The following is a 20,127-nucleotide window of genomic DNA, read 5'->3' on the forward strand; positions in this document are numbered from 1 at the left end:
CTAATTTTTACCTAACACTGCAGTAATCATACTACCAAAAGACAAGTCATATTTTGGCTACCTAATACAATAGTGTTTTAGCAAAAGGCTGAATATAAAGTAACTAAGCATCAAAAAGCAACTAAGACAGCAACAAAAGTGTCATTACACTAACATCCAATTTACATCTCTCTCTCTCTCTCTCTCTCTCTCTCAAATATAGTTGAAGATTTTGCTAGCAAATCCTTGGATGATATATATAAATGTCATCTACAACTCCTTTTCATTTAAGAGATGGAAAAAAAGAAAATACAAGAAGAAAAAGAAAAAAGGGATTTTATTTATTTATTTATTTTTTTATTGTGCTGAATGCTGATGTATTTCACAGCCAAATTCATTAAACAACATATATAGATTACCTCAAATTAGCATTACATATGAGATTTTGATCATATGAACTTGCATTCTTAATTTCTATACAGATTGGAGGGAACTTCTCAGTTCAAACAATCTGTTTCTTGATGTGGAAGAAAAAAAGATATATATGATTAGATATTCTCATTAAAAGTTCATATAAAAAATTTTCAAGTAGCAGGTCGGAAATAAAGAGGTATGTAATTTGTAGGAGTTGGCAATGAATCCCACACTGAGAATGCACTAGAGCTCCTCATCCACTTCTTTGTCATTTCAGGAAAATGCCTATCAATCACGTCCTTCAATGTCTCTGTCTTGTTTACCCATTCAAGTCCTTTCTCTGTGTAGGTTTTGGAGTCGAAGTTGGTTGTGAAGAAACGATCAGCTTCTAGCCTCCTAAACCATCACATAAAAAAGAAGCATATTAAGAATCCAAAGCCAAATGAGTATATATATATATATATTATACACAAAGCGAGAATATTGTTTTTGGAAGTTACCTTCCGGTTTATAATTGTTGACATAATAACATATGAGAAATCGCATGGGCAACATTAGAAACCTAGTTGTAGCATGGCAATACTAGATATTTATTATGTCATGTATCATATTATAAGTTAAGTTGAAAGATAATTTTCAATAGATAAAATTATATTTATCACGTCATGTATCCTATTATAAATTAAGTTGAAAGATAATTTTTAAGAGACCAAATTTGTATGTATGGATATATTATATGTTGTTTTGGGTGGGAAAATACAAAGAAATATACCTTGATGCCATAAGTAGGAAGATAAGGAAAGCAGTCTCACTAATGGCAAAGCCTTTTATCTTCTTCTCTGCATGTAGACCAACTAGCAAATCAAGCTTCTCCACATCATCTCCATAAACCTCTCGAAGAGCTTCAACTTCTTCTTCATCATCTGTCAAATCTTCCCACTTGCTAATAGGAATCATTAGCAGGTTTCTTCTGAACTCGTTATATCGTGCAACTCCTCTCTCTCTGTCTCTATAAACTACAAGTCCAACATTCAAGAGTGATTAGGAGAAAAACAGAACAACCATGGAGGGCAGAAATGCTTCAAAATAAAAATAAGACATTAAAAAAATGGTTTACTTTCTAAGGCAGCCATGTCAATTGGATCAGGTCTTTCTTCTCCATTGATATCATGAGCAATAAGGCTCCTCATCCATGATGGATAGTTCCACAATGTGAGAGCTCCAGTTGGTTGATGACCCATTGATACCAACATTTGCTCCATTCCAATTTTTGACAATCTTTTCTCTCCTTCTTTGCCTATCATCTGACTCATAGGCACCCTGAAATTTGTTGCAGCTAAATATCAATTTCTTAAAATCGAGGGACCAAAAAAAAAAAAAAAAAAAAAGAGCCTGAATTGAAGGTAAAAAAAAGTTCTTAAATGGAATGGTGATTGGTGCCTCAATATAATTGATGCATAGAATCAAAGAGTTGGAAGGAGGGAAATATGGGATATACTCTTCAAGTGTAGGAGGGCATTTGTCTTCTGAAGGTGTAGATTTGACGTCCTTGAGGATGAGCTTATCAGGTAGAAGTGAATGCATTCTATATACACCCGTAAACTCTTCAGTTAATGAATAAGGAACTCCATGGTCTCTAGGCTTCTTATTTCCAACCAAACCACTGAATATTGGTCCACAAATATGCCCAAATATATCCTTGAATCTCTTCCCCAAGATTCCATACCTACACCAAAAACAATTTACACACTGTTATCAGCCAAAAGGGTAATAATAGAAACTGATAATCTCAGTATCTTATACGACTTGTCGTTTAAATTTAACACTTTCAAACTCTTTTTTATACCAGTTGATCCTCATCCCGGCCAGAAGAGTATCAGTCTTTAGAAGCTCCACTGTCCAATCAATGGTGTGGATTTTAGCAATTACAGCTGAAGTCACTAGTCTTGCATGTCTATATAGCTTTTCATCACCCAAATCTGGATAATTTGCCTAAAGCAAAGCATACCCACTAAATTATTAGCTTTATAGATCCAAAATATTTATATATTTTCCATAAAATTCATCAATATGCAAAAAAATTGGATGATGAAAAAACATGTACTTACTTTTAGCATGTCACAAACAGCATTGTGTTCTCTGGCAAATAAGGCTTGTAGAAGAGAAAATCCAGCCCAACGATTCCTTACATCACCTGACATTGGAATGCCCTTCTCATCGTGTTCAAGAAGATTGTCTCCTGAGATCTTCAGCTTTCCCTCTTTGAATGTTCTCACTCTTCTCATGCCCTCCTCATTATTCCCATAGATCACACTCCCATCCCTGCTCACATAACAAGTTAAAATATTTACACCTAACATAATTCTTGTTCTTCATAAAAAATATATTTTTCATAGTAGTTCAAATTTCAAGTATGAAAAAAATGTATTCAAAGTATCCTTCAGCTTTTGGGTTTTTCTTATTGTTTTCACTCATGTTTTATTTCCTTTGTTTCACATTCCTTGGAAATTTAAGGGTGTCAAAATTCTTGAAAAAAAATAGGGTATCAACTACCAATATATAGTTGAATGAAAAGGTAAATGTCAATAATTTAAAATTTTGTGAATCCTAACAAAGGATTTGATGCTATAAACATGTACCACCAAGAGGTCCTTGTATTCAAACATCCAGTCTCCATATGGGGTGAACCAGTGGGAACTTTCTTTGTCTTTAAGAACTTGAATGACTTCAATGGACAAACACTAGCAACTTCTTCAGCAGCTTTAATTTCCACCTGTTTTCATGGTTCATCAAACATTATATTAAAGAAAACTCATTTTTTATAAAGCCCAAAATTGGCACAGTAATGATGTTAAAGAAACTTTTGGAAATGAAAAAAATTGGATTTATTGTATATATGATTTATTTAATTTAATTTATCAACCTCAAGTTAAACGATTTTTTGAAGACAATGGCTATTAATCGAGTTATTACCTGTTCAGTATCCTCCAAATGATCAACCCAGTCATGAATCATGAACTGTATCCATGAGCAGGCTATCATGTTGAATTGCTTCCCATAATCTACGAACTTCTTCCTTGCCAAAAGCTTTGAGACTACAATTGTTGGGTGAGGCTCCAGTAGCTGTATCCATAGGATTACAATTTGGTAACTTTTTTGTCAGAATAAATTATGTCTTAAAATTTCTATAGTTCATATTTATTTTTTCTGGGAGTGATCTGAATCAATATCCCTACTCTTTTAATGTCCATTTGGCCTTTGGAAAAACAAATTGGAGTTAATTTGTCTGAGCTAGTTTTAAAAATTGGACTAAACTTAATTAAGATGTAAATGTTTAGTAATTTATTCATTTTTTTAATTAATTGCATATAATTAGCCAGCCTACTTTAAATTCTTTGTCAGTATTAGTTAATAGTTTTTAGAATTTGATAGATATCTCAAATAACTGTAAATTTAAAGAGAAAAAAAACTTAAACATATATATCATATTTCAATTTCATTTGCTGGTAAAATAAAGTTGACTTTCTTATATTAAATTTTTTAGCATTGAAAAGTAAGAAACAATTGAATGCCCGTAATTATTAGTCGCCACATAAGCAATAGTTCCACTAATAATAATCATTTGTGATGATAAATACCAAAATTTTAAATTTATAATTAATTAAGATAGTTAATAAATTTTATCTCTCATTAACTAGTATTTAAAATGAACAAATTTAGAAATAACAAAAAACCAAAAATGAATCCGTTATCAAATAATACGGCAAACGGAACCTAAACTAGTTATTGGAATTGATTTAAAGTATTATTTTTGTTCAGTCTTGCAATCAATAATTATAATTAATTTTAAGAATACGTGTACGGTTCTTTTTGGATCAAAATTTGTGTCAAAAAGATGACCAATAAATTCTTAAAAACAACGTTGGACATGCAAAAGTGCAAGATGCAACTTGCAACGTTTTCATGGTCCACCTCCTATCAATGCATACAGTGGGGTCAACCACTAAAAATTCTCCTCTGGTCACCATTTTCAGAGCTGATTATGAGGCATATGACAACACTCCACCGTATTTTTATTGCCTTTAAATGCTCCAAAAAATCTCCTCCTTCACAGTCAACAAAGGGTTTGACTGTTTTTTTTTTTTCCTTTTTATCTTTGCAAATTATCTAAATTTCTGATATTTCTCTTATTTATTAGTTCTTCGTATGAAATAATCATTATGTAAATATATTTTATGTATATATATATTTTATCATTCGCAAGAGTATTTAGGATCTATGACCTTATAGATGCAAATATAAATAATTTATTAATGAGACTTATACAAATATAGATATTGAAATAATTAAAAAATTTTATTTAAAAAATATTTATCAATTTATATTCCATGATTCCACCTATATTTTTATTATTATTATTTTATGTTTACAGACTACTATTAAGGGATGTATTCAAATTTAGATTTTTAAATATTTTTAAAATGTTTAAAAGGTTAAAGGTATTCAATTTTGATTTTAAAAAAATATATACAAATCTAATAATATTCAATTTAAAAAGTTTATTAAAATCTAAATATATTCAATTAGAATTTTATAAATTTTTTTAAAAATCTAATGATATTTAAAAAGTTATTGATTTTAAAAAATAATAAATTTTAATGGATTTAAAATGATTTTAACAGTAAGATTGTGAAAAAAATTATCAATTTAAAATTCAGTTTTAAATCCAAAAATTTTATTAGATTCTTATAAATTATTTATAAAATATATAAAATTTTATAACAACTCATCAAATCCTTTAAACACTATAATTCATTTTAAATTTAAAATTTATTAAATTCTGAGTTGAATACATTTTCATTTAAAAAAAAATACTATTAAAATATTCTATCATTATCTATAATTCATGCTTATAAGAATTTTTTTTCTTAAAAAAAAAAGAAAAAAAATTGATAACGACAAAGGTTTCCGTACGTACCGCATACCGAGAAGTCGATGGAGGCATGTTCCGACCGAACAGAGTTCCTCGACTGCCGATCAGATTATCAGTAGGGTGGTTGCAAGTTCCATCAGCGGTCCGATAAGAAATCTCTTCTGTATCGTATTTATTTCCGGTGAATTTTTCGGCATGCAAAAGATTATAACGCTGATGCAAATACCTCCTAATCCCCAAGTAGGCTAGTCCCAATAAAACTGGAAGTCTGTGCCACAAATCCAGCTTGTCTACAAAGTGTATAACCTACATATATACAATATTCATACAATCATACATATTTTAATACAAATACATAATCTTGATCAATAACCTACATATATACAATATTCATACAATCATATATATTTTAGTACAAATATATAATCTTGATCACATAAGAATATTCTGACTTTAATAACATCCTAAATAGAATTTCTCTTCACCAAAAAATTAGTTACTTGTGCTGTATACAAATCTTATTAAAATCAAAATATTTTAACGTGATAATTTTTACATTTAATTACATAAAAAATTAAAGGGAGAGAGAATATTGAAGAACTAACATAGAACAGCAAGGTGTCGAGGAGAGTCATTTTGGACACTATATTGTGGAGCTGAGGGTGAACAAAGGACTTCGAGGAGAAAACAGAGAATGCCATATTTGGGTTTTTGTTTAGAAGCTTGTTTCTTGTAAGGTGTTAGGAGAAAAGTAGAAGAGTAAAGGGCTTTTTCGCTGCTTTTTTATGGTTTAGGATAATTGAGAGAAAAAGGAAAAGAGCCTACTATGTATATATACATAAACAGAAAGTAGCAGTCATTGTTGGAAAATGCGCAGTCATTGTTGGAAAATGCAAATCTGTGTATAGCTTTGCATGAACAGTTGGAAACTTCTGTGCCCATTCCTTTGCATTGAATGCTGAAATCTCCCTTTTTTTTTTCTTTTTTTTTTTTTATTTGTTGTATTTTTTTGGTGTATTTTGACACGGCTCTAACGGAGAGGGCATAGGTGTGAGAGAGAAAAGCACAGAAAGAGATTAATAATAGCAAATAATTTAATATAATATATATAAGATGAATTATATATAATTAAACATTAAAATTTATTATAAATAATGCAAGAGACCATATCCATCAATAATATATATTATATAAATTATATATAATTAGACATTAAAATACACCATAATAATATAAAAGACCATGTCCATCAATATTATATATATACATGATATAGGAATTATCTCAAACTTATAATCGAAGACCTGAAAATGTAATCCGGGTTTTAAATCATTCATTAAGGTGTAGTCCATAGAATTTGCTGTTGGAAAAATATCTTAATTATATTAATTAATTTTTAAATATTTAATAGAAATTAAAAATATCTTTTCAGTTTTAAAGAATTATATTATTTTACAATGAATGTTAGCTTTATAAAAGTATCTATTAATCACTTGAAAGTACGTTTACATAGAAATATATGTTTATAAATAGATATGTTTTTTTGTTACATATTATTTTAAATTCTATAAATAGATTCATTCTATTTATTTTTTACTTACTTAAAAATTATTTCAATTTAAAATCATATATTAATAAATTAGAGTACATAAAGTGTTGCATAATTTGTGGGAGAATTTAAATCAAGTTTGGTTCATTGATTTTGAAGATTTGAAATATTCATTGTATATTGGAAAACAATTACCATAAAACTATGAGCACATAGGTGGGAAAATTCATCTTAAAAATATAGAGTTCAATCCTACCCTCAATCTAATGTTAGTTTTTCTATAATCTCTACTTATATGCTATTATTTTATTTTCATGTTTCTTGAATAAAGTTTTGTCATGTTTATGTTTATATATTCTATTATTTAGTATAATACTTAATATTTTATATTATGTTACATGAATAAAATTTAACCATTTTGTAGTTATATATTATTTGATATAATATATAAATTAATGCACATTATTTTCCTAAGGTGTGCCACAAGAAAAATTGATCTTATGGAAATATCTCTTAATTTATGGTAGAAAATATAGTCATATATGTACTATATACACTTTCAGGTTCTTTTTCAGCTTTAAATAATATATTGTTATGTATACGATCGTCTACCATTATAATCTTGGAAATATAGAGATTAGTTATCGAAAACCAATCATACGTATAGTATCCTTAATGTATTCAAACTTGGGATATTGCTTGAGGGACAATTGATGGTAACGAGGCTATTAGCCAGAGAATCCGGTAATAGGGCAACTTGCGATGCTTGAAGTCAAAAATGTTGGCTGTCAATCATTTCACAAATAAATATGCATAAAGAAGTCTGAGATTTCTCTCTCTCTCATGCTTGTTTCAATTAATGAACACATGTTTTTTTTTTTTTTGGCTAGTGTAATGAACACATGGTTTTGTAATAACAACTTCGAACCTCTCTCTTACCCTCTTGATTGGACTCGGGATTTTTTTTTTTTTTTTTTTTTTTTGGGTCCATACTGGCAAAAAGTTGTAATTAGGATTATATAGATATACAAATCATATTTTAATTCTATAAAGTTAGAATATGATAAAAAAAAAATCGAATTAAAATGAAAGTGATTAATTTATTTTGATTAATTTAAGCTGTATTTTAATTTTATAAAATTATAATATCATAATTAGATCAAAGTTATATATTTATAGTTGTTTTCTTGTATAAGTATAAAAATATTTATCTATAAATATGTATATATATATATATATATAAATATATAAAATATAAACACATATACATAAAGTTTGCTCCTATACTTGGTAATAGGCCGGGAACGCCTACCAAAAAATGGACAACCTCAACCATGTGGAAATTATATTATATATATAGAAAATTTGAGATTCGAACATCTTTTATTGATTTTTGAATTACTTTAAAGATTGAGAGGATTGAGAGGCGATTTATCTAAGTCTATACAAGATTTATTTTGATTTTAATATTCACTATAATCATAAATAGTTCACAATATTTTGAATATCTACCCATAAAGCATTTTAATGGCTAACGATAAACTTAAGTCTTTATATATAAAAAGAATAATATATATATATAAATATATATATATATATATTTCAATTAGGATATCTTCAACCATAAGACTAATTATTTAGAACTGTTGGATTATATATATTGTCTATTTATATTTTTCAGACTTTCATTAACAAATCAATAAGAATGTGTTGTTATTATTTAGAGAAATTATAGTTGCACCACCAAAATGACTTACACAGTCCCAACTCCTTGAATTTTCCAAAGTATCCTTATTTATCAATGTTTTTAGAATATTTTTTTAGAAACTTCTCCGCTTCCCTCATAAACATTTTCAGAATTACAAAGCAATTATAGCTATGTAAAATAAACCTGAACTTGAATTTAAAAATAATAATAATAATGATAAGACTTTGAGAGAGCTCTCCCCACAGCTTTCACAGAGAACTCCATGGAAGTCCAAAGCGTATAAATTTCCCATTCTTTCTTTCCCGCTCTCTCTCTCTTTCTTTCTTTCTTTTTTTTTTTTTTTTAAGTTTAATTTTGAGATTATTATTATTATTTATTTTTTTGGGGATGATTTTCACTACCCACTGTTGGGGGAGAAAATAAATTAATTCTATTATACTAATAATTTATACAAACAAATACATTGACATAATATAAAATACTCACACACGTGCAGCAGGACCCACACACATAATTAAGACTTAACACATAAACACAACTCTTAACATTTACTAACACATGAAAGCTCTCTCTTTCTAAGAGCTTACTCTACTCAATTGAGTAGCTCTTTCACTCACACCAACCGAGAGCCTCCTTGGAGCTCACTTGTGTAGCTCACCAAGCAAGGAAGCCAAAGCTTCCTTTTATACTTGACAAAGTCGGTTGCTTTGGCGTTCTCAAAGCTTCTAGACTTCTCCACTATGTCCTTGCTCTCATCCCCAATTTTAGATATTTTTTTCACAAATTCCAATGCTCAACTTCCAACCAAGTATATCAAATATACTAGTTAATTCTAGAATCTTCTAAGTCAATATTGATCCTTCAACTCTCCCCCTCAATATTGACTTCCCATTCTTTCTTTTCTTCTTGAGTGCTGAAAAATTATCACATTCTTCCTTTGGTGTCTTGGCATCTCCAGTAGGCTTCGAAATTATCTCCTCCATGGTAGTCTTAATTACCAACATGCCTTACTAGCTTTGATCTTCCACTTCATCAAAGCAGCGACATTCACCAGCGACATAATCTTGTCGCCTCCAACGATCTCCCAGAAATTCTATCCCTGCAACGACCACATATATTGTAATCTATACTATTGAGCTTCCACATACCTTCTATCTTTTGAAGGTCATTCATCGTGGTTTGGTGGTCCGCTCACGCACCAAACAAGCTTGGTCCCAAACAGCAAGCTCCACAATCCCAGATTGTGCACGATCATACGAAGCTCCACCAACAACGATTCTTGACCACCTCTTGCCACCGCAGTCCTAGACTGCCTCCATGCATCACCGCGATCCCTGATTGCCTCACAACTTCATGGTCCTTGACCATCCTCTGGCACTTGTGGTCTCTAACCGTTCACCATACGGTCTTTGACCGTTCCCTCCAATATTGTGGTCACCAATGCTCATGCCTTGATCCCTAACAAACTCTTACATACCACTCTTTTATACCAAGCAAGACACCAAAACTTACTAAACCCTTTAAACTATTATCCCATTGACTCTTACCCCGCTCTGATACCAAATTGTTGGGGGAGAAAATAAATTAATTCTATTATACTAATAATTTATACAAACAAATACATTGACATAATATAAAATACTCACACACGTGCAGCAGGACCCACACACATAATTAAGACTTAACACATAAACACAACTCTTAACATTTACTAACACATGAAAGCTCTCTCTTTCTAAGAGCTTACTCTACTCAATTGAGTAGCTCTTTCACTCACACCAACCGAGAGCCTCCTTGGAGCTCACTTGTGTAGCTCACCAAGCAAGGAAGCCAAAGCTTCCTTTTATACTTGACAAAGTCGGTTGCTTTGGCGTTCTCAAAGCTTCTAGACTTCTCCACTATGTCCTTGCTCTCATCCCCAATTTTAGATATTTTTTTCACAAATTCCAATGCTCAACTTCCAACCAAGTATATCAAATATACTAGTTAATTCTAGAATCTTCTAAGTCAATATTGATCCTTCACCCACAACTAATTAAATAACTGGATTTTTTTTTTTTTTAATCGTCATAGTCTACCATTTTGTGCAGAATGTTTTGTTCTTCTTTCTGTTATATATATATATATAATGGCAAAATCGCTTTTGATTAAAGAAGGAGAAATTGTATAAATGAGGGATGTTTGGTAAATTTTATTATTTAAGGGACTGTAAATAGTTGGTTTGCAATTGGAAAAAAAAAAAAAGTTCTATATTATTTTATTAAATTTCTCTAAATTAACAACATGCTAAAAATAAATCAATTAGTGCCTTTTTTTTTTGAAAAAAAAAATCAAATAATGTGTTTCAATTAACCAAATAGGAAAAATAGGAAGGATAATCTTAATTTTATAAATTGAAACATCTATCTTTACACACATATCCTAACTATAACCTAATAATTTCTTTCCACTTTAATGTCATGATCAACCCGTGACCTTTTCTTTTTCTTTATCAATTTTTTTTCAAATAAATTTCATTACCAAAGACTTAATTTGTACCAAGTATTTTATATATGAGAAAGAGAAATCAATATGGTGGACCAAGCAAGCGATAATACAAAAAAGATAGGATAAAATAAATATATTTCCACTTGATAGTTAGAAAATAAAAATCATATCTTCCAATCGATGGATGTTAAATGACGGGAAACTATAAGCAAATCATGAGTAGAATCAGCTGCCCACCATTTATGGATCTACCAATTTTATTTTATCCTAATTTTTTGAGAAAAAGAGAAAAATATTAATTAAAAAGATTAGCCACTCTGGTCATGGATCTACAAATTCATGTGGCATGTTAGTTCCTCTTTTACAGCATCATGAGAATCAAATAAAATAAAATAAAATAAAATAAAAATGAGAGTACTGTGATAAATTATATGAGAGTGCTGCGTATATATATGCAGTTCATTTGCTAAACGACATTTGCTAAATGAGGAAAATAAAATATTATTAAGTGCATTATTCTCGTTTTGCTTAGACATTAATCATTATTGCTATAAATAAAAATGGTTGGCACTATTGTCATTTTCGAATGACCAAATTAAGAAGATGGTATCCCTACCTTTTTGTCTAATTTTTATCCTTAAATACCACTAAACTGATATAATACTTGCACTCAACCCATTTAGGAAATAATATTTTATTTGGTGGGGTGTTAAAAAGAAAATTAAAGAAAATAAACCTTTATAATGCCTTTTCTAGCTTATTTTGATTGATAACTTAGTCTTGATATTGACATTTCAATTTTTTGTTAATATCTATATCTATATAATATATAAAAGAAAAAGTGTATAAGCCATATTTTAGCATACTTTTATTCTAAATTTCATCCAAAAATATTTTTTTGTTATTTATTATTTATTATTTATTATTTTACTATGGATATAACCAAATATACATAAAATTAATTTTTGATATAACTATCCATAATTATCAAATAATTAATAAAATTACATATGATAATAATTTGAAATAAATTTAAAATCTTATTTACCAAATATATATTTTTACCCTTTTTAAATTATATTATTATTATTAAATAATATTATATTAGAGATCATTATTATAATAATGGAATTATGATCGACATCTAATATATAATATAATATATATTATATGTTACTGCATATATTATATAATCTATATAATATATAAAAGTAAGAAAGTCAGAAAAAAAATTTTGCCATATTTCATCTTCATGTTCATTTTATTCGCTTCAAAAACATTAAAAAAAATAAAATTTAAAAATACAATTATCTTAAAAATTCTACAATCTTAAAATTATTGTCATATATTTCCTTATATTTATTTTATTTTCTTCAAAAGGCATTATAAATAATTAAAATCCAGAAATAAAACTGTTTAAAAAATAAAATTGTTTAAAAAAAATCCATAATCTTAATAAAACTTGAAAGAAATAATTTGATATTAATTTTTTAAAAATTTTCATACTATATAGACATTATCAAAATTTAGCTATAAATCTTTGCAATAACATATACAACGATTTTAGTATAAGTTATATAAATAATATTTTCAAAAATAAAAATTATATAGTCTTCATAAAATTTGGAATAAAAAATTGATTTTAATTTTTGAAAATTTTCATAATATGTAGGTATGAAGATTTTATTTTTTGGTGATGGAATAAAACTTGGCAAGAGAATTTTTTTTTCTCTCCTTATTTGGTTACTTTTAGAATTTTTGAAAGATTAGGTAAAAAAAACATATATATAATAAAAGATGTTTTTATTATTAAACATATTTCATATAAAAACTCTATATACTAATACATATTATATATGGATATGCAATAAATAAAACTTTATTATAAATTAATAAAATTAATATATGAAAATTACTAATGAAATTGATCTCTTTATTAGAAAATTAAAATGGATAATATATTTTTTTCAATATTTTTCAAAAAATGCTCAAAATGTACTTTTATATATGTATATATATATATGACAAGATTGAATTAATATGAAGCAATATGAAATTAATTTTATATAAAAGGTGGATTTCATATTGAAAAGTATAACCAAATACTTACAATATAATAAAAATTGTACCAAAAAAATAGCTATTAATTTGATTTGTAATTATGACTAAGTTGATTTTTGTGATCTTATTCAATTTCGAATCTTAATTGCTATCCCTGCTGATTTTATTTTATTAACAAGAAATTATATAAAATTAATTTTTGATATAACTATCTATAACTATCAAATAATTGATAAAATTACATATGATAATAATTTTGAAATAAATTTAAAATCTTATTTACCAAATATATATTTTTACCTTTTTTAAATTATATTATTATTATTATTATTATTATATAATTTTTTTTTAAAAATCATTATTATAATAATGAAATTACAATCGACATCTAATATATAATATAAAATATATTATATGTTATCGCATATATTATATAAACTATATAATATATAAAAGTATGAAAGTCAGAAAAAAAAAAAAAAAGAAGCCATTTGTCATCTTCATGTTCATTATGTTTGCTTCAAATTAAAAAAATAAAATTCAAAAATAAAATTATCTTAAGAATTCTACAATCTTAAAATCATTGCCATATATTTCTTTATATTCATTTTATTTCTTTCAAAAGGCATTATAAATAATTAAAATTCAGAAATAAAATTGTTTAAAAAAAATCCATAATCTTAATAAAATTTGAAAGAAATAATTTGATCTTAATTTTTGAAAAATTTCCATATTGCATGGACATTATCAAGATTTAGCTATAAATCTTTGCAATAACATACACAACGGTTTTAGTATAATTTATATAAATAATATTTTCACAAATAATTTATATAAATAATATTTTCAAAAATAAAAATTATACAATCTTCATAAAATTTGGAATAAAAAATTGATTTTAGTTATTGAAAATTTCCATAATATGTAGGTATGAAGATTTTATTTTTTGGTGATGGAATAAAACTTGGCAAGAGAAATTTTTTTCTCTCCTTATTTGGTTACTTTTAGAATTTTTTAAAGATTAGGTAAAAAAAAATATGTATATAATAAAAGATGTTTTTATTATTAAACATATTTCATATAAAAACTCTATATACTAATACATATTTATATATGAACATGCAATAAATAAAACTTCATTATAAAATAATAAAATTAATATATGATAATTACTAATAAAATTGATTTTTTTATCAAAAAATTAAAATGGATAATACATTTGTTTTTCAATATTTTTCAAAAAAGCTCAAAATGTACTTTTATATATGTATATATATATATATATATATATATGTACAAATATGACAAGGTTTAATTAATATGAAGTAATATGAAATTAATTTTATATAAAAGGTTGATTTCATATTGAAAAGTATAACTAAATACTTATAATATAATGAAAATTGTACAAGATTAATGGCTATTTATTTGTAATTATGATTAAGTTGATTTTTGTAATCTTATTCAATTTCGAATGTATATTGCTATCCCGTGCTGATTTTATTTTATTAACAAAAATTATAATATTATTAAATAATTATTCTAGTATTTAATTATTTTTTATAATTATAATGTTATATTCTTAAATATAAAAATGGATACATTCGATTTGGATTGATAATTATTAAATTTAAATTTAAATTGAAAAATTAATAATTATTTTTAATTTTAATATTTAATATTCAATATTAAATTATCTAATATCTAATATTTAATATAAAACAAAATTGAATATTTTTCAGGAGTATATTAAGGCATGATTTTTATTAATCGTAAGTATATGTATTTGTATAGAGTTTGACTAATATTTACAATATAAAATATTTTATATACGATATAAATAATTGTAAATAAAAACAATGAGTTATAAAATTTAATGAAAATAATTATTTTATCAAAAACATTTTAAAAAATATATATAAAAAATCCCTAAAATTAAATATACATATATATATATATATAGATATATATTAGATGATGGAAGAGATATAGAAGATGCTATTATTTCATTTAAATCAAATTCTTTACCTAATCAAATTAAATATAAGAATTTAACATAGAAAAATTAATTATTTATAAAAATAAAAAATATATTTGAATTTGAATTTAAATTCTATTGATGGAAAATATTATATAAATATATTTAAATTTGAATTAAATCATATAAATACATCTAAACAGGTAAACAATAATTTAATTGAATTTCATAAATAATTTACCTCATAAAATAAAAATATTTGTATAGGATAATAATAATAATAATAATAATGATAAATAATTAAATTATATTATGAGTATTTAATATATGAAAATTAATCAATAAAATACATTTGAATTGGAATTTGAATTCTATAAATGGAAAAAATTATTTAAATACATTTGAATTTAAATTAAATTATATAAATCCATTTGAATTTAAATTTAAATTTCATAGATGGAAAAATTAAATAGAAAATTTTTATAAATGAAAAAAATTAATAAGTAATTTATATAGGTAATTTTTGAATTTGAATTCCATAATTGAATAATATTATATATAGAAGTTAAATTTATAGTTTTTAACAAACTTTTATAGTATAGATTGAATTTATAGTATAGATTGAAAAAAAGAAGAAGATCTAAATATACTTATTAACAATAAATTTTTTAAATAAATTTTCAAATATAATTAATTTTTATAGATTATATTTAATATTATATATTATGGTTACATCATCTATTATGGTTATACATGCCGTGCAGAGCACAGGGATGAATGCTAGTTAAAAACTAATATGATTTTATCTCCTAAACAATAATATGTTTTTCACTTTGCTTGTGATTGGTCTTACGTACTATTATTTTTCTTTTTTCTTTTTTTATCATTTTAGTCTAATCATGCATTTTAAAAAAAAAAAATAGATGAAGAAATAAATTTGTTCAAATTAATCCTACACTATTTAAATTAAATAAAAAATAAAAATACTGCTTCGATAAAAAATTTCAAGGGTATCATGTAATTTAATTTTAATTAATTTCTATTTAAAAATTATCAAAATTAAGTGTTTATTAAACTAAAGTGGCACACAAGCAATATATTTGGAGGCAAATCAATGTGAGAAAATTTTGTATCATAGTTTGGAATGTAAAATAATATAAACCTCGTAAACAATTATGGTCCTCTTGCAAAAATAAAAAAGTAAAAATAAATTTATGGTCCTAATTGTAGGTGTAGAGTAATATTATCATTCCTCTTGATATTATTGTTATTATTATTATTATTTTTTTTTTGGCAAGAAGAGATAATTTATTAAGAATATCTCAAAATTACAAATATCAGCTAGAATGATCTCATTTAACTATGCAGGCTCCTTTTCCATCTAGGAATGAAACTTACTTAAAGTTACAGCATGTTGTGCAACAATATGAGCAACAAAGTTATTCTACCTATTTGTAACATAAATCTTAAAACTACCATAATGCTTTAACAAATACTTGAGTCCACTAGCCAAAAAAAATCAATACCCAAATAAAGCTCAGAACTATTAACTAACTGAACAGCCACTTGTGAATCTGAAAATAATTCTCCTCCTTAAGACCTGATTGGACACAAACATCAAAGCATGACGAAATTGTCGTGAATTCAACATTAAGGAGAACTGCAAGATTGAAAATATGGATAAGCAGCGGCTGCTGTTTTGGTTAATATTACTTTACTTTCTAAACCATGACATCTTGCTTTTTTAAACTACAAAAGTTCTCACATTATTTATGATGGAACCTTTTATTGTAAGTTTAGTGTAAATATAATAAAATTAATCATACACAAAACTCATATAAATTTATCCAATCAAAATTCCTTTTGTGATGAGAATTGAGAGTCTCCTAAAATACATATCGACTTCATTATCAATTAATGCTTCAAAGAAAAAAAAAAATTAACACTTCCATGCTTCATTATTATTATCAAGTCTAATCATAAGCAAAGAAGTATAAACGTTGGTTTTCTTTCTTTTTTTCTTTCTGAGAAGAAACTTTTAGAATATAATATAATATAATATTTTATGACTAATGGAAACATACAAAAAGTATTCTATATTCTATTTTGGTAGGATATGTATATTAAGCTACATTATGTATATTGTTTTGTAGTTAATTTTCACATTCTGTTGTGTATATGTATGTATATATATATTTTTTAAAGGGGTCAAATTGTTTTTTTATTTTATTTTGATAGTTTTTGCAGCATTGCCACACTGCCACTCGAAATGGGCAGGGATGGAACAGAAGCATGGCCTTGACCAGATCCTCTTATTAAGGGTTCAAATTGTTGGTTGGCAGATCCTGTTATTAAATGTTAGCTTGATGTTATATTCTGCCACCCCCCCATAAAATGGTTCGTCGATAAAAAGTTTCCTAATTTGGAACTGTTCCAATTTGTCATCTACTGTATGTGTTTTTTAAGTGACGAAATATTATCATAAATTCGAGTTATATGTACAGGTCATGAATTTTAATCTGTTTTTTTTTTTTTTTCCCCTACGGATATTAACGAGGACCACTAGTATTTATTTTATTATATAAGATTTTGGCTTCCCTAGAAAAATTATTTTATTTAATATATATGTATCTCTTCCAAGTTCCAAGTACATATAGATGTTTATTCGATTTTGCTCAGTTGGGAAAAGGTTGCAAATGCTGACAGTTGCTGTTTGTTAGTTAGATCTTTAGATTTAAATGATTAATTGAAATGGTATCCTCCGTTTAATAATAATTTTTATAAAAATTTCTGTTATAATATCCACATTAAATTCTTACAATTTGGTTAAAAAATTTATATTTTTCATAAAAATTATAAAAATTTCCATATAAATTTTAGAAAAATCTATAATATATTTTTTAAAATTTTTATCATAAAATTTTATAAATATTATGGATATTTAGTAAACTTTTACCAAATTAGCATTACTTATTAATTGTCTTTCAATATATTATTAAGCAAATAAAAATAAGAAATTTATATTTAACAAACAATGTTCAAAGTTGTATTAGATAAGTCTATCTATCTATTATTATGTTTTTTACATTAATAAATTTAATATTTGTATAAATATTATAAAGTAGATTAAAATTATAATGTAGACAAAAATTGATGATATGCAGGAAATATATTATTTACAAACTTAACTATTAAATATTTATATTGTTAATATATTAGCAATTATATATAAAATTATTAAATAAATATATCTTTAAATAATTATTTTTTATATTTTACATAAATAAAAATAATAAAGAGACCAATAATTTCTAACTATTCAGGAATTCTTTATGACATTAAAATGACATTTATAAAATATAATGTAATTGTAATAATTATTTTATATATTTTAGCTAATAAATTATTTTATTAAATATGTATTTTTACATTTTTATTAATAATAGTATATTTATAATCATTAACGCTTATTATAAATTGATTGATTATGAGAAATATAATATCTATTCAATATTTTTATAAATTTTCTAATTAATTTGATTATTAATTAATTAAACAAAATAATCCTAAAGTTTTAATAAAAAATTATATTTTTTAAATTAAATTTATGTCAATTTTCATCGTTTTTATATAAATTTTTATTAATATTCGATAATTTTCAATAATTTTATGGATATTTTCATTATATGAACTTTTGATATTTTCATCAATATCGAATTTTTTAAACTTTAGTTAAAATCATATTTTTAACATATCCTTATTTTTTTCTTTCTATATATATATATATATATTCATATTCGGATACTCAAATTTGAGATTATTGCTTGCAAAGCAGTAAATTGATTTAATTTATTATTTATTATATATTTAAGTATAATCACAAGGCATGGTAATAAGGAATAAGCTTAGTATAAAAAAAATGATCAAATACTTATTACTAATGCTTCTACTGTATTGGATATTTTTTTAATCGATATTTTTTTTTTTGCAAGTAAATTACATCTAGGGTATTGTCTTACCTTTTCATTTTGCAAAAATCAACAAGTCTTGAATGTCAATTCGGAACAATTAATCAAGGAATATTTAAATTCTGATATTCCTGCAAAAGTCAGCAGAGATTAAGAAAGGTGATATCAGTTTATGTCAACAGACTTATAAACGTGTTGTCACTTTACAGATTATAATTTATTTTTCTCTCTTTATTTATTTATTTACTTATCTTGTCTACCGGGGTTTAGTCAATCAATATTTACACAAGCTTTTTTTTTTTTGGTAAATAATATTTACAGAAGCTCTTTAGTAAACAATTTTGAAATTTTTATGTTTATGTTTTTCATTTTCTACTTTTTATTTTTTTAGTTTGAGAGTATAACTAAGCATTAATGAACGATAATACTAATTAGTCGGCTATTTGTACCGGTTAAAAAATAAAATTTATTGAAATGAGACAAAATTATCCAAACTGTAGTAAAATGATTTTTAAGCTAACACGTTTTAGAAAAAAATTTTAAAAAACATTGATTTTTCGGTCACACATCCAGAAAAAATCCATGTTTTTTATTTTAAAAATCGATGTTTTTTATTTTTCTTGATCTATATGCAAACAGTTTTTATCATAAAATCATCCTGTATATATATATATATTATTTTTAAAGTTTATAGATAGGTGAAAAACATACTCATCATTTGAAGTAAAAGTCAATTGTAAAGTAAAAGCTTTTAAAACTGAGAGAACATTTCACAATATCATATTCTTCAGCTAAACCCATGAATCCAAAAAAGAATCCAAATTCGGAGTCATTGTCTAAGCAAAACTTTGCCACGGTTGTCCCAGCAAGAATACTGATGCATGCCTTTTCTTTTGTTAGTAAATTGACACTGTTAGTTGCATTGTCACGAGTAACATTATCTCTTTGGACAAAACGTATACCAATTTTTTCTTTCCTCTCATCATAAATCTCCAAAAAAATAATAATAGTAATAATGTTGGCATCGATGTCTTATATAATTTTAACATA

General features: G+C 25.3%; 1 protein-coding gene across 1 annotated transcript; it reads right to left on the reverse strand.

Annotated features, from left to right (window-relative positions):
* Window positions 1–303: 303 nt before the first annotated feature.
* Window positions 304–6,148, reverse strand: LOC132799059 (alpha-dioxygenase 2-like). The gene is made up of 10 exons (XM_016011479.4): window positions 5,932–6,148; window positions 5,372–5,632; window positions 3,367–3,516; window positions 3,033–3,166; window positions 2,502–2,715; window positions 2,240–2,385; window positions 1,892–2,119; window positions 1,511–1,713; window positions 1,166–1,409; window positions 304–789 (listed from the first exon to the last, which is right to left on the reverse strand). The coding sequence occupies exons 1-10, from the start codon at window positions 6,025–6,027 to the stop codon at window positions 564–566; spliced, it is 1,902 nt and encodes a 633-aa protein (XP_015866965.3). The 5' UTR covers window positions 6,028–6,148; the 3' UTR covers window positions 304–563.
* Between the last annotated feature and the right edge of the window lie 13,979 nt (window positions 6,149–20,127).

Source organism: Ziziphus jujuba, chromosome 2 (assembly GCF_031755915.1).
Source record: "Ziziphus jujuba cultivar Dongzao chromosome 2, ASM3175591v1".
NCBI classification, from domain to species: domain Eukaryota; kingdom Viridiplantae; phylum Streptophyta; class Magnoliopsida; order Rosales; family Rhamnaceae; genus Ziziphus; species Ziziphus jujuba.

Coding starts and splice junctions, on each gene's coding strand:
- LOC132799059 (XM_016011479.4), bottom strand. CDS start 6,027: ATGGCATTCTCTGTTTTCTCCTCGAAGTCCTTTGTTCACCCTCAGCTC. Junction 3,517..5,371: donor CATCGACTTCTCGGTATGCG/GTACGTACGGAA, acceptor CTATGGATACAG/CTACTGGAGCCTCACCCAAC. Junction 2,716..3,032: donor AATACAAGGACCTCTTGGTG/GTACATGTTTAT, acceptor TTATGTGAGCAG/GGATGGGAGTGTGATCTATG.